The sequence below is a fragment of the Falco biarmicus genome, chromosome 2, assembly GCF_023638135.1.
Source record: "Falco biarmicus isolate bFalBia1 chromosome 2, bFalBia1.pri, whole genome shotgun sequence".
NCBI lineage: Eukaryota > Metazoa > Chordata > Aves > Falconiformes > Falconidae > Falco > Falco biarmicus.
In genome coordinates this window covers 9,256,435-9,270,325 of record NC_079289.1, presented here as the reverse complement: position 1 = coordinate 9,270,325, position 13,891 = coordinate 9,256,435, and the positions used below count along the sequence as shown (strand labels likewise).

At 40.7% G+C, this 13,891-nt stretch overlaps 1 protein-coding gene across 1 annotated transcript in view; it reads right to left on the bottom strand.

The window, feature by feature from the left end:
* TMEM135 (transmembrane protein 135) overlaps positions 1–13,891 on the bottom strand; it is a 189,455-nt gene that overhangs the window by 64,762 nt on the left and 110,802 nt on the right. Inside the window, exon 6 of the mRNA XM_056327900.1 lies at positions 3,824–3,870. Within this exon, the coding sequence (XP_056183875.1) occupies positions 3,824–3,870 (47 nt within the window). The remainder of the gene's footprint in view (positions 1–3,823; positions 3,871–13,891) is intronic.

Below are 13,891 nucleotides of genomic sequence, written 5' to 3'. Positions count from 1 at the left end.
CTCCCTATTAAGCAACTTTTCATCTCCTAGGTTCAGCAAAGATTGCCTTAAGCCATGCCGGTCACTTTAAAATGACAAAAGTCCCTGTGAACGCTGAAGAGCATCTCTGCTTTCCACCTTGCTCAGTCACCCAGCTACCAAGGGCTGAGCTGCAAAAACAGCGGCTAAGTTTAGTTAACCCTGAAGCTGCCAGGAATGCTAGTGCCGACCAGAGCTACTGACTGGGGTCAATCACCACTTTTAAGCTCAGAGAACCCACTCACCTCGGAGAAGACAATTTATATGAACCCAGAAAATACAGACTACTTCCCTTTTATTACCTGCGACATTTGACTTCCAAGCATCAGTCATATTTTGGTAGCACAGAGGTAGACTTACATTAAGTCTCTTCTTAGAAAAGTTTTAAGCTTCAAATTACACCATTCAGATATTGGGATCTTATCTTTCATGATGAAAGGGATTGCATATGCTCTTGGTGACCAGGACAGCTACTGCTCTCAGCACCTTTTTGGACATTTTGGTGCAGCAGGGAGGATAAAAAGCCACCCTGGGAACAGAGCTGTTTGCAGGCAAAGCAAAAGCAAATTTTCTGGTTTTCAGGTCAATAAATGCTTGTTACCAGTGAACAGTTTTATAGTCAATGGGAAGACATTCTATAAGCCAAACAGCTCTGACTTTGAATAAGGTGTTTTTTCTGAAAGTACTAATGTGATTTTGTCAGGCTGACCCGCTTATGGAACAGGCTGATGTGATTTTTGAGTCATTAAACAGAGGAAACGCAGGTTCACGGCTCTCCCAATTCCCTTCTGCTTTAGGTGATGAGAGACAGGCAGATTGCCTCCCCAGGACTCTGGATAGATCCACAGAGGATTCTTTCAACAGTGGTCCAGAATCTTCCTGAAGGGGATCAATGATTAATTCATATATAGGATCCGACAACGACCAGCACACAGTCCCATTCCAGATGAACTGGACAACAACTCTGAGGACGGGTCAAGTGACCCCTCTTCTCCCTGAGCAGCTGGTCTTTTCCTATTTTATTTCTAAGACTAGAAATTGTGGGAAAACCACTTTCATTTGGTGCAGTAGAAGACTCACATTTCTCCTTGTGCTAATTTTCAGAGATGCCCCTGCCTGCCTGGACCGCTGACGTGGTCCCTGTCTCTGCCTGCCCTCCTGTCCCCACTCCATACATTCTACAAGACATGGCGATTCCTACAGCACAGAGCTGTTGTCTCAATTTTTTTGCAGGTATATCTATCCAGTTGCATTCAACAAAGCACAGCAAAGTTCTCCTCCTCCAAAGACTTCCCTGACCGCTTTCTTTGACAGCTTATTACATTAAGTATTTCACAACGTGACAGCCACTGACGTGCACCAAAAAAGTGAAAGATGCTCAGGAAATCAAACAGTCCATTCCTTTCCCTAACCAGTAACACCCGAGTTATCCAAAATCTGTTCCTACAGATCTGAAAGGACAGACCATCTGTAGCCTTGCTGGGGAAACTTTTTGCCGTTTCCTTCTTAAGATTTCCTTCCTCGATATCTAAGTGAGTTCATCCCTGCTGCAATTTATTATTCTAAGAAGAAATGTCTTGCTCTGTTATCTCTTCTCCTTTTTATCACAGCCAGCAAGAACAGACTATTTATTCTCTTCCTCTTTTCAGCAGTCTTGCACATACTTGAAGACAGTCATTCCATCCCACTGTGGTTTTTTTTTTAATTAAGCAAACACGATCCTTTTAAATAAGCCATCTTTTCCAAACTCCAGATCATCTCTGAGGTTTCTCTGACCGTCCCGACATGTAACCTTCTTGACATGTAACAATCAAAAAGGACATAAAACTGCCCTGAGAACTTCTTCAACTTTAATAGCAACAAAAAGACAACTTTATATACCTCACGAGCCCTATGCAACCCGTTTCGGTGACGTTACTGACTTACAGGCAGCTGGCAGTGTGCAACAGCTACTGTTGGGTCTTTTTGCGCTGAACTGCTCCTTAACCATTTAATTCCTCATGGGTGTACGGATACCACCTTAACCTCATTACTAAACACCTTTACATCTTCTCAGGTATCTCCAGCTCGTGTTTATCCCAGTCCCAAGTCTGCAGTTGCCACCCAGCAGTTTTACCTACACATGTAATTAGCACTTCCACTGTTATCTTTGTCATTATTTAAATATAAAAATACAGAAACGATGGAAGACCTCAGTAGGTGCCTGTCAACACAGTCAATACATCCTGTCCGACAGTCGGCTTCTGACAAGAACTGTGCCCACACACTGTCCAGGGGGTCCTGTGCGTACCCAGAGGTATTTTCACCCAGACCATCTACACTTGGTTTCTTTAGGAAAGTACTACACGAACCACTGTGAAGAAGTTCTAGACACAACACTGATTACAGTGGGAAAGGAAAAAAAAAAAAAAAGAAAAACTGGCCCATGCTAATGATTTTTGTTAAATCTACTGTTAAATCTACTTTCCCTTCCCATTTTTTTTTTTTTTGGTGTTTACAAACAGATTATTTTTCTTCCCCCTGAGAATTAAACTAAGGACCTATAACTACCTGATCCTCTATTTTAATTCCTCTGTTACACCACCAAAGATAAAGGAACTAAATGTTGCTGATGATTGCTTAAGAGGATTATCCATCAAGAGGGAGCCCATGCAACTGCCAGCGTTGCTGTGTCAGGGCAGGGAGGAATTCAACTACCTTCCTCCAAAATCATACAACATCTATAGCTCTGACCAGCGTTTTAGCACCGTGAGTTGGTTTAATCAGCATTCATACAGACACGTGTCTAATGTTCAACCTCTTAAGTCAAATTTTCTGAGGCTTTTATGCTATGACTCTGGGAAGCAGAAAAAATAAAGCAAGGAGAAGACTGTCAATGCAAGTGGTGGATGAAAGGAGGAATGCTTCTTCAAATCCTCTAAATTAACAGCTCCCCCGTATTCACCGACTCTTCTTGGCTAATATTGGTAAGTAATTTGTAAGTACTGGAATTATAAAAAAACAAGCTGCAGCTTCCAGAGTTTTGCAATTACCAGGGGATCATATGGCCTGAAGAACCCTAGATGGCTACATGCCACGAAATTCTAAGTCAAAGGGCTGTAGTCAAAGGTTACTTTAACAAGCAACTTTCCAGCTTGAGATACAATAAACAAAATTTGAGAGGTCTGGTATTTAAAAGGGAAACACAAACACAAGGTAAATGACTTATTACACATATTTTGCAAACCAAGAGAGAAAAAAGTTATTAAAATGAGTCTCATCCAACCCCACTACTGTATGTTTTGAAAAAGGAATACAACTGATAACTTGTGAAAACATATGTGAAACTAGTTTACTCTAAAATTAAAAGAAGGTACTTGCACCTGCACACATGTCAAATATTTGATATTATTTAGGACTGTAAAAATCTCATTTTCCTGCTCTCCTCTATTTTCACCAGAAGAAAAGTGCTATCTTCCCTGACGTAAGCTATTTAAAAACATGTATGAAAAGCAGTATTTCAGCTGGTTTGATACTACGTAATGTTAGATCTCCAGGGTCTTAATTATGAGATGAGAGGATCTTAAGCAATCAGTATAAACTCTAGAAGATTTAAAGCATTTAACTCAGCATTTCCCTTTTTTAGCCCAGTTATGTTCACAGCACATTTTGTGTTTTTGATGCCACGAAAGCACTCTTACTCAATTCAGAAAGCTTGAGTCAAGAATACGAAAGTTTTCAGGTGAACACCAAAAATCAAGTAAGCTTTTAGAAATGCTGTTTAAAATAATCTTTTAAAATATAAATAGATATACTAGCAACATACCTGAAAAAGAACATGAACAGAGCAGCTGTGATGCAGAACAAAAGGACCTACAAAAAGGAGAAAGAGTGTTATTACATAAAACATCACACTACTGCTGGGTGTTCTGGATCATGAAGATTTTACAACTGTTACTATAAAAGTTACACTTTATTTATACTCTTGATGGGCCAGAATGAAAGCTTGTCTGAATCTACCAAAAAGGATTCCCTTGTTTCTAGTGGACTTTGAGCCATTCCTGTAGAAGTTAAGAAAGAAAAGAAAAAAAAAGAAAAGAAAAAAAAGAGAAATAAAAAAGAGAAAAAAAGAAAAAAGAAAATTAAAAAAGGAAAGAAAAAAAGAGAAATAAAGAGAAAAAAAGAAAATAAAAAAAGGAAAGAAAAAGAAGAGAAAAAAAGAAAAAAAAGGGAAAAAAAAAGGAAAGAAGTCCAAACCAAGGTAGTGGGACAACAGACACAGCAAATGACGCCCCTTAAAATAGTCTGGAATAAAATAATACAACTTAAAATAATTATGAAACAATAGGATGAAAACAACAAAGCAATAGAATGGAAATTTAAACATTATATTTTGCCTGTCTTTGCTTTTGTGATTTATTTAAATATCATATCACTAGTTTCAGTTTAAAAGGCTGGACATTTAAGGTGTCTGTACAGACAGCTGCTTCTGCTTAACCGCTTTCCAGCAAGTCTGAGAGATGATTCTATTCCCAAGTGAGAGTATCGTTTCTAGCCGTGTATGTTACCGTTAAACTTCCTTGGAATAATCCCATGTTGCCCTAGGTTATCAGTGCGATCACACATGAGCCAGTGAGCAAACTCAGCAGCTCTCCAGCACGGCGAGGGGAACGTCCTACTTCGTCCTCCCGTCCTCTCTGCTGGGGCTCGGTGCTCTTACCTCATCCCTGCCACCCACACAGTGATTCACAAACGCCGAAGGAAACTCAAGGAGGAGAAAAAAAAAAGTAAATCAAAACTTGGGAAAGTGTTCTGCCAATCTGGTAGATAAGGAGATTGCTGGAAGGATGTAAAAGCGCCAGAGCAGGCAGAAAGGAAAGGGAAAGAGGAGGACCCCCGTGCCAGGAGCAGAGAAGGGCAGACAGGATGAGGCCATCCTCCCCGAGATATCAACAAGGCACTGCACCTTGGCTGTAGAACTGCTTTGCATACATTATTTCAGGAACAACTAAACCACGCTTTAAATTCATAACCTGCCTTAATCCACTCCCACCTTTGCCAGATACAGCTCAAGAGTGAGAAACAACTGTCTTGTTCTAGACATATGGGCCCATATTCACACCCATCATTCAGGAGGCAAAAATCTTACTGAAAAATTGCCAGTGTGTTAGAGGAACGCTTGCATGTATTTCCAAGGATTGAAAAAGTTTTGATCACTATAGGATGCAGATAGCTTAAGTGAAAAGAAACGGAAATGCTGGCAGCAGAGCGTATTTGAAGGTTATAAACACGCAGAACAGTAGGCTGCTGCGTGCTGATACAGATCAGAAAGTGTGATACAATTTCGAATACACAACACTTACAATGACTTTCAGAAAAAAAAAAAAAGTATCTTACAATGAGACTATTTCCCTTTTCTAAGTCCTCTGGCATGTGACTTAAAATTAGGTCACACAAGACATTATAACATTTACTGTGTAAAACTACCCTATTTTTCTTTTCTTTTCCTCCACCAGTACTATTGTATTTTATTATTCTGCATCAAAAATGTGAACATCTGAAATCACTTTATATTAAATCACTGGGGTGAAGTGAGGACAATGATGTATTTCAGTTCAAACTAGCAGCAGAATAGACTTACATTTAAACCCAAGTTCTACTTAAAAAGAGCTGCCCCAACCCTCCAAAGTTCAAACCATATTTACTCATTCAAACAATAATCATCAATTCTCTGGAAGCCATTTCTGGGAGACAGAAGGGACAAGAAGCCTTGACAGCTCAGCAATGATATTGAGAAATAAGTGAGAAATGGCACAGAATTGGTTGGGGGGGTGGGAGGCATAAGGTTTATGCCTTTGCATATTAAAAACACTCGCTTCACTGAAGAGTTTTTCCTCTCTTTTTTTTTTTCTTCTATTCCTTTTTTGTTTTAAAATCAGTTTGATAACAACTTAGTGAGTGTTTATACGCATCATTAAGATTCCCTCTGAGCTCCCTCTTCTCTAGGGTGAAGCACTCCAGTCCTCTCAGCCTCTCCTTGCACGAGATGCTCCAAGACCTTAATCGTCTTCATGGCCCTTCAGTCCAGTATGTCCATGTCTGTCTCATACTGGAAAACCCAGCACTGGACACAACACTACAGATGCATCCCACCAGTGGTGAGCAGAGGGGAAGGATCACCCTGCTTGACCTGCTGCCAATGCTTCCTCTAATGCAGCCCAAGAGCCCAGCAGCCTCCTTTGCTGGCTCATGTTCAGCTCGGGATGCACCAGGACCCCCAAGCTCTTCTACGCAAAGCTGCTTTCCAGATGCTCCCAGCATATACTGGTGCCTGGGGTTATTCCTCCCCAGGGGCAGGACTGGACACTTCCCTTTGTTGAACCTCCTGAGGTTCCTGCTGGCCCATGTCTCCAGCCTGCTCAGGTCCCCCTGGACGGCAGCACAACCACCTGGTGCATCAACAAGCAACAGAACAAGTTTTGTATCATCTGCAGACCTGCTGAGGGGGCAGCCTCCTGTCTGCTCAGCCAAGCCATTAATGAAGATGTTACTGAGCCCAGTATGGACTCCTGGGTTACACCGCCAGGGACTGGCCTTCCTCTGGCCTCTGTGCTGCTAATCACAACCCTCCCAGCCTGCCAGTTCAGCCAGTTTTCAATCCACCTCACCATCCACCTATCATCAATTTGTCTATAATCTGTACTCTATTTGGAAAAATCTGGGCAACTTAAAGTAAGACTTCGCTTAATCAACCTCTATAATTAGCAGATGTCTTCCAGAACTTAAAAACAATCTTTGAAAAAAATATGATGTAGAAGACCTTGCCCAGGGGGAGAAGAGGGAACTGATACTGATTTTTGTAAATTAGAAGTTCAGGCAATATTAGACAACCAGTCCACATCTAATATCCACAACTAGACTAGAATAAATTATTTGAAACAGTCAGTTTATAAACATCTAGATAACAAGACAATAAGAAACAACCAACACAATAAACAAGTAAACGAAAACTACTGTCATTTTCTCCTTTGACAGATGTTTTAAGGAAAGGAGCAGGTGTAACTTCTCTGAACTTTACGCACCTTTGTAGCAGCTGCATGTGTTAATGAAGTGGGCACAGAGCTGCTCAAGGACACTACAGGAGAAAACTCTTAATAGTTAGCAGTTTATTATCAAACTAAAAGGCATTTTAACTGAGGCCACCAAAAAGGTTTTGCTTCCCTCTTCAATAATGATTTGAATGATGGAACAGAGATTATGTCACAAATTCACAAAATCCTTTAGAGGCCAGGTCTTCGTGCAAAGTGATTGAATTGCCCAAAGTCAACAAGATGAAATTCAACAAAAACAACTACGAAGCAGTTGGCAGGAGAAGTCACATACATAAAAACCACGACACAAAACAACTGCGTGGGCAGTACGAGAGTGTAACAAATCCCACAGATCACAAATAAACAGGCACCAGCAATGCAATGCTGTGGAAAGTGTTGCAAAATATTACAGACTCTTTTGGAAGTGGAGGCGGTAAGACACAGCAGGTTATTACAGCAATGAGCTGGTGCTAGCAACACCCCAAAATGGCATTGGGCACTACTGTTACAGAAAAGGACAGAGAAAACAAGGCAGTCCAGAAGAGCACGATGGAAATAGGTGTGTGGCACGTGACTTGCTGGGAAACCGCTTAAATTCAAAATAGAGGTAGCTAGTGGCAAACATGACAACTGTTCCCATATAATTATCACATCCTGGCAAATCTGTCTCATTGAGTAGGGCAGGAGGAAGAGCTAAGTCTACAGCAAACACAACTTTAGGTTAGATATTAGGAAAAGCTCTCTCCACAGGGTAGAGATACACCAGAACAAGTTGCCTGTGAGCTGCAGAATCTCCTTTCACAGAGACGTTCAAGATCATTAGAGGCAAACAGCTCCTCAGAATGGTCTGGGCATGTTTGACACTGGCTCTACCAGCATTTACACGACTGAAGGACAGTAAGATGTGCAGCTAAACCCAAGAGTTTGATATGAAACGCACAACCCAACATGGAAAGCCCGTGACTGTCTTATCATAGCACCAAGAAACAGAAGTCAAATGGTCATCATGTTCCAAAATTAAGCTACTTTCAAAATAAGCCTCTTCTTCAGCTTTTCCCCTTCTATAGATTTTTTTTTGTAGCATGCTCAGTACAATATGCAACACCTATTTTAGATATAAAAACAACTGTACTACAAAAAAGAAAAAAATACTAAGGCCTACAGAGATATAATTCTAAATAGTGAGCCATTTTAAGCCTCACAATCTAGCGAGCAATATGTATCATTTAGGATTTTTCCTGCACGGTCTGTCACTTTTTGATTTACGATAGAGGATCAACAAATTGTGCTTGGCAACATACAGACCATGAAACTTTGCAGCTGCAGAAACAGATACAAGCAGAAAACCTACATGTTTCTAATGAGCATGATACACCCTAAATATCTTAACATTTTTAAAGAGATGCACAAGTAAAAATGTCTATGCTGCAGGGCAGCTTAGCATATTTGCTGCGTATGGTGAGCACTGTAATTCATTTGATTACATTTTACTACCCTGTACTATACTAAACCTTAACAAAGAAAAGAAGAAAGCTGCTGACAAAACTTGAGGTGCTTTTTTCCAGATCTCTGTTGGCTGATAAAGCAAATATTTTTATTTTTTTTTTCCCCAAGAAAGCTTAGCCCTCATATAAACAGCATCACGAAGCAACGTTCAACAGTTCCTGGTTCTGAGCAGAAAACAAAAAAGCTCTGGCTGAAAGCAGTTACCAGCAGCCCCAGTAACACCAGCAGCTGCTCATAAATGACTTGCCCTGGCAGCCAGATAGAAATCTGGGACCAGAGAAAGGAAAAGTAACACTAACAGAACTATTACACCTACTCGAGCCTCATGTCTTCAGACTTTTCATGCATATTACCTAATCCTAAGGTTATGTGTATTTTTCCTTAAGCATTTTCATTGCAGTCAAATTTCCTGGGGTAAAAAAAGTCTCTTGATGGGAGGCTGCTGGCTCTCCCATACAGCCAGAATAAAAAGCAGGACTGAAGTCTGTGACAAAGTAACACAGACCTTGTAATTAAAAGAAAAAGCACTGAAAGTACACATAATCTATGTAAATGAAGACAGGCAAAGGGAAAAGGGCAGATCAGTGACAGCAGCTGGTAGAAGCATCTAGAGTGTGGGAGCTACAGTTCAACACTGAATAGTGTCAAACCCAGCTCACAGAAGACCTGAGGCTGCTTCAACCACTGGCACATCAACACTTGGCTTCAAGCGTACTCATGAAGCCTGAAAACCATCACCTTCTCAATCAGCTACTCTGCAATGTATGTGAGAGCTGTATCTACACTTGATGATTAAAAGAAACCACCAGGTACTTCTAGTTCCTGAAGGCTGTGTGCTACAGAAGGAAGAAATGCCAGCTAAAGTCTGGCTGAGGAAATTTTTATAGGTAAAAATTATGGAAAATTAAAAACCCAGCTAAAAGAAGTCCTTCCAGTAATTCTTCCTTCCAATAATTATTTCTTCCAAAAGTTAAAAATAAGAGGCAGTAGACTTACTATTACACATTTTTAAACTGATCACTAATTAATATTTCTACAAGTATGGCCATAGTAATAAGGATTTAATAGTAATATGTGCTTTCTGAAAAGACTACTTTTTAATGCAGATTTTCAGTTTTACAAGCATTTTGTGATCTATATACATATAACTAGAGGCTTTGTATAGTGGTCACAAATCTTTACTCTTATAATATATGATCCAGAAAAAAAAGAACAATTTCACATATTTTTTTAATCCTTAAAACAAGCCATTTATCCACAGAAAAGCTCACTGCTGTTTCTGCTGATAGAGGTTATAACCATCCTCTCGCCTTTATATACCTAGTTGAATAGCCGTACAGTAGTTGTAATATCTTTTATTATCTTTTATCAGCTTATTTTACCAGGGATGAAGGAAGATGCTCCAACGGATTTTTGGGTACACGATCCATTCTTCAGATCTACCCCTACTTAGGACACGAGGAAGGATTTTTTGTGCCCAGAAGCTGTTCTGTTTTTTTTTCCACACATATTAATTGTTCCAATAAAAAAACCTAGCTTTAACCATAAATCCACAGAGCTACAGAAACAGCACTATAATTATAGATTGGTGCAATCATAGAAATTGTCAACTGTTGCTTGTGGCTCCTAGATTTTATTTCAAGACATGTTATTATTCCAATAAAAATGCTTCCTACAACTCTTATCACTAAGATTATCTCTTAAGCAAGCTCCCTTCTAATAAAAAAAATATAAATGGAAATAGACATGCAGATTAATGTACTGGCCTTGTACTCCATGATCAAGGAAATAAATGTGCTCTTTTCTACATGCACATTACATAATGCAACTTGTAGTGTCCTAATCAATGAACTGTCTTTATAAAATTGGTATGCTGTTCTTTTCCAATAATAAAATAGCTGGTTAAAAAGCATACAATTTCTATAATTTTCGAGTAGATAAAGGAGATGGAGATTACAGAAACTTTCCGAGTAATGAGACAAAGATACCAGAAGTCATATAAAAGATACCAGATACCAGAAGTCATATAAAAAGTAGTTATGTGAAAACAGGCGCCACATTTCATTATGTTTCAGCCCCTTAAAATCTGATCTGATGGTCACTCCTCCTAATATAAGTAATTTTCTATTACTATTTAATGCTCCAGAGAAGAAATTAGCATAGTAAATGATTAGCTGATGGCACTGGTCCCCATTAACTCTCACGGCAGTTCTTATGTGACAGCTGCCTCTTAAGGGCGAGTGGCAGGAGGAGGGGGCCAGGCTCTTTTGAGCGGTGCTCAGCGACAACAGGCACAAACTGCAATACAGGAGGTTCCATCTGAATACGAGGAAAAGCTTCTTTACCCTGAGGGTGGCGGAGCCCTGGCACAGGCTGCCCAGAGAGGCTGGGGAGTCTCCTGCTCCGGAGACATTCAGAACCCACCTGATGTGACTCTGCGCACCCTGCTCCAGGGGAACCTGCTTGAGCAGGGGGTGGGGCTAGGTGACCTCCAGACGTCCCTTCCATGATTCTTCACCTCAGGACCTCAGCCCTCAACCCACGAGCTGCTAATAATACCAGCTATACAGCCAGAGCTCACTGCTACAAACAGCACTTAACTCGGACGCAATGCAGAGTGCCCAGATTATATCAGTTTACTACCAGATTGTATCAGCAACGGGTCTGGCAAGCAGTCTTCCTGAGCATTGAAATAATTTCCATCTGTTCTCCAGAACTCCATCTCAGTCCTCTATTTACTCTCCCAAGTAAGTAAAAACCACCTGGGGAGGTTTTTATTGCATTCCCCACCACTTTTTCCCCACCTCTGAGACTGCCGGTCTTTTGGGGCTAGCCCAGCAGCTCCTCCTGAGCACAACACTAGCATAACTTCATCCGTACGTATTAGAAAGCTTGAGCAACCCAGAAGAGGCAGTTACAAGGAGCAATTCAATGCCCAGGATACACGACCTGCAATAAAACTAAAGCTGCCGGTATCTTCACACTTGTGGCTTACTCAAGAGAAGATGGGGAGGTGGCTGGAGTACCACTACAAGGGCATGGGTGAGTAAAAATGATTCTTTCATTTGGTAGGAAACACCAGTGATGGCTAGAACCTGCAGTTTGTCAAATTCAGACTAGTTAAGATGGCAACTTTTCCTCCAGCCAGCAAGATTAATTAATGAAATAGGATGGGGTTCTTTTGCGTACACTTGATGCACAATGTGGTGAGGTTCACTGGCCGGTGTTAACCAGTATCCAACCAGTATACGGTCTCCTGCGGCATCAGCAGGAGTGGATCACTATTCACAGATTTTGCTACTCATTAAAATAGTATTAGCAATCTATGTCTTTAAAACAAATGCCCTACATGTATCAAAACACGCCCTTGTAAACGCCTCAGCAAAACTTTCCGAATCCATTGCTTTTATTTAAAATTCAGTAGCTAATAAAACGCATACTTCAGGTCTGTCAGAGGGCTTTAGGAAGGCTGTAGTGAAACTATAGTGAGCGCTGGAGGGAAAATGCACCCCCAGACCCTGCAGCAGCTCCAGCACTACCGCGACCCTCCAGCTTTTGTGTCCCAGAGCCCCCCATCCCTCTCCCCGAGGCCAGAGCCGTCTCACAGACAGCACCTCCGAGGACCAAACACGCCCTCACACCGGGCCAGGGTGTTTTGAATGGCCGATCTCTGTGTTTAGCCACAAATTCTTTATACTTCAGTCCCCCATGGTGACAGAAGGAGCAAAGAGGGAATGCAAAGTGCTCTGAGTCTCCTCAAGCACATACAGGTCTGGAACGACCGCCAGCCCGAGCCCAAGATGTGACACGGATCTAACAAAACAGGCACCACGATCAAGAGTTACTGCCAGTACCTGCTGCGTACGACCATCTAAAGAGCAAGTCTGGCACCATCTGCCTACTCTGAAGCCATATACGTTACTCTGAAGCCACCACACATGACCTCTTCTTCATAATAATTAAAAATTTAATCTACTATTTTTTTAATTTCCATTTAAATAGTAATCTTTACGATCTCCCTTATTTTTCTATCAATAGCATCCTTCAGTTCCTAAGAACTCCAGTGAGTCGCAAAATTGAGTTACACAATTCTCAGTGTTGCCACTGCTTGTTAAAGAAGTCACACAGTTCCTGCGCAGAAACATCATTATTAAGGTTATTAAACCAAGATATATTTTATGTTGAAAATAGGTCAATTTGGTTTTGTTACAAAAGCATAATGGCTTATAGAAAATGGTGGTTGTCTTTCACCAAGCTCGAATTTCTAGTGATCCCAAAAGACATATACCAATTGAAAATCCTAAAACGGAACCGTCTCTCTCTGGTTATTTCCAGTTACGCAGTTTTGACTTCTGTAGTAAATCCTGTTAAATGAAAACTTTTGTAACACCTGATGTCCTTTTCTACTTGAAATCCACCGTACTGGGGAGAATTTCACACGCTATGGAAAGTATTGGCGAAAACTCATCATAATTTTGTCATCTGCATAAAGATTATATTTTTTAATTGAAATGAAGTAACTTTTGAAGCAATGCAACATTGCTGCTGCTTTAAAATTGACAGGTTTTATGAAAATGTAGAAAACAATTTGTCAGATCCTTACTGGGCACCGGGCCAATTTAGCTACACCTACACCACTTCAGCTCTTAGAGGCTCCTGATTTTTTTTCTGCCAGCAAGCCTCAAGCATTCTCTAGACTGATAAGATCAAAAAGAAACACTAGTATGTGTTATTAAACAACAGATTATATAGATTCATGTTAACTCACTGTTGTTTGATCATGATTAAATGATAACAATTGGCAAACGTAGAAGGTAACTGAGCCAAGATGGGGAGGACCTGCCAGTCTCAGGAGAGCATGAAAGAACGAAAGAGAAAATTAAACCCTTGGTTTTCTAGTTCACAAATTCCACATATATACACACACACACACACACACACGCACGTGTAAGTTAAGCATTTCAGCACTCTTCATTAATTTTCTCAAAAAAACCACTTGTCAAGTCTCTTCCCCTGTTTTTCGTCTTCTCTCAACCACAGCCAAACAAAGCTCCAACACACTGCAACAGAGCCACAAAAGAACCCTTCTTAAATCTCTTGGTGAAAGTCCACCACTTCCAAGGATGCGCAACACTTGAGAGAACGAAATACCAAAAAAGTCATCGTCAAATGAAACAGCAGTACCCTTACTATTGCGCCTTCCTAAAAGAGCAAAGAGCTATTTGACAGCACATCACGGAAGAGCTGGTCCAGGCTCCTTTCTCAAACTAACCAACCCTTTGACACACATCTTTGCA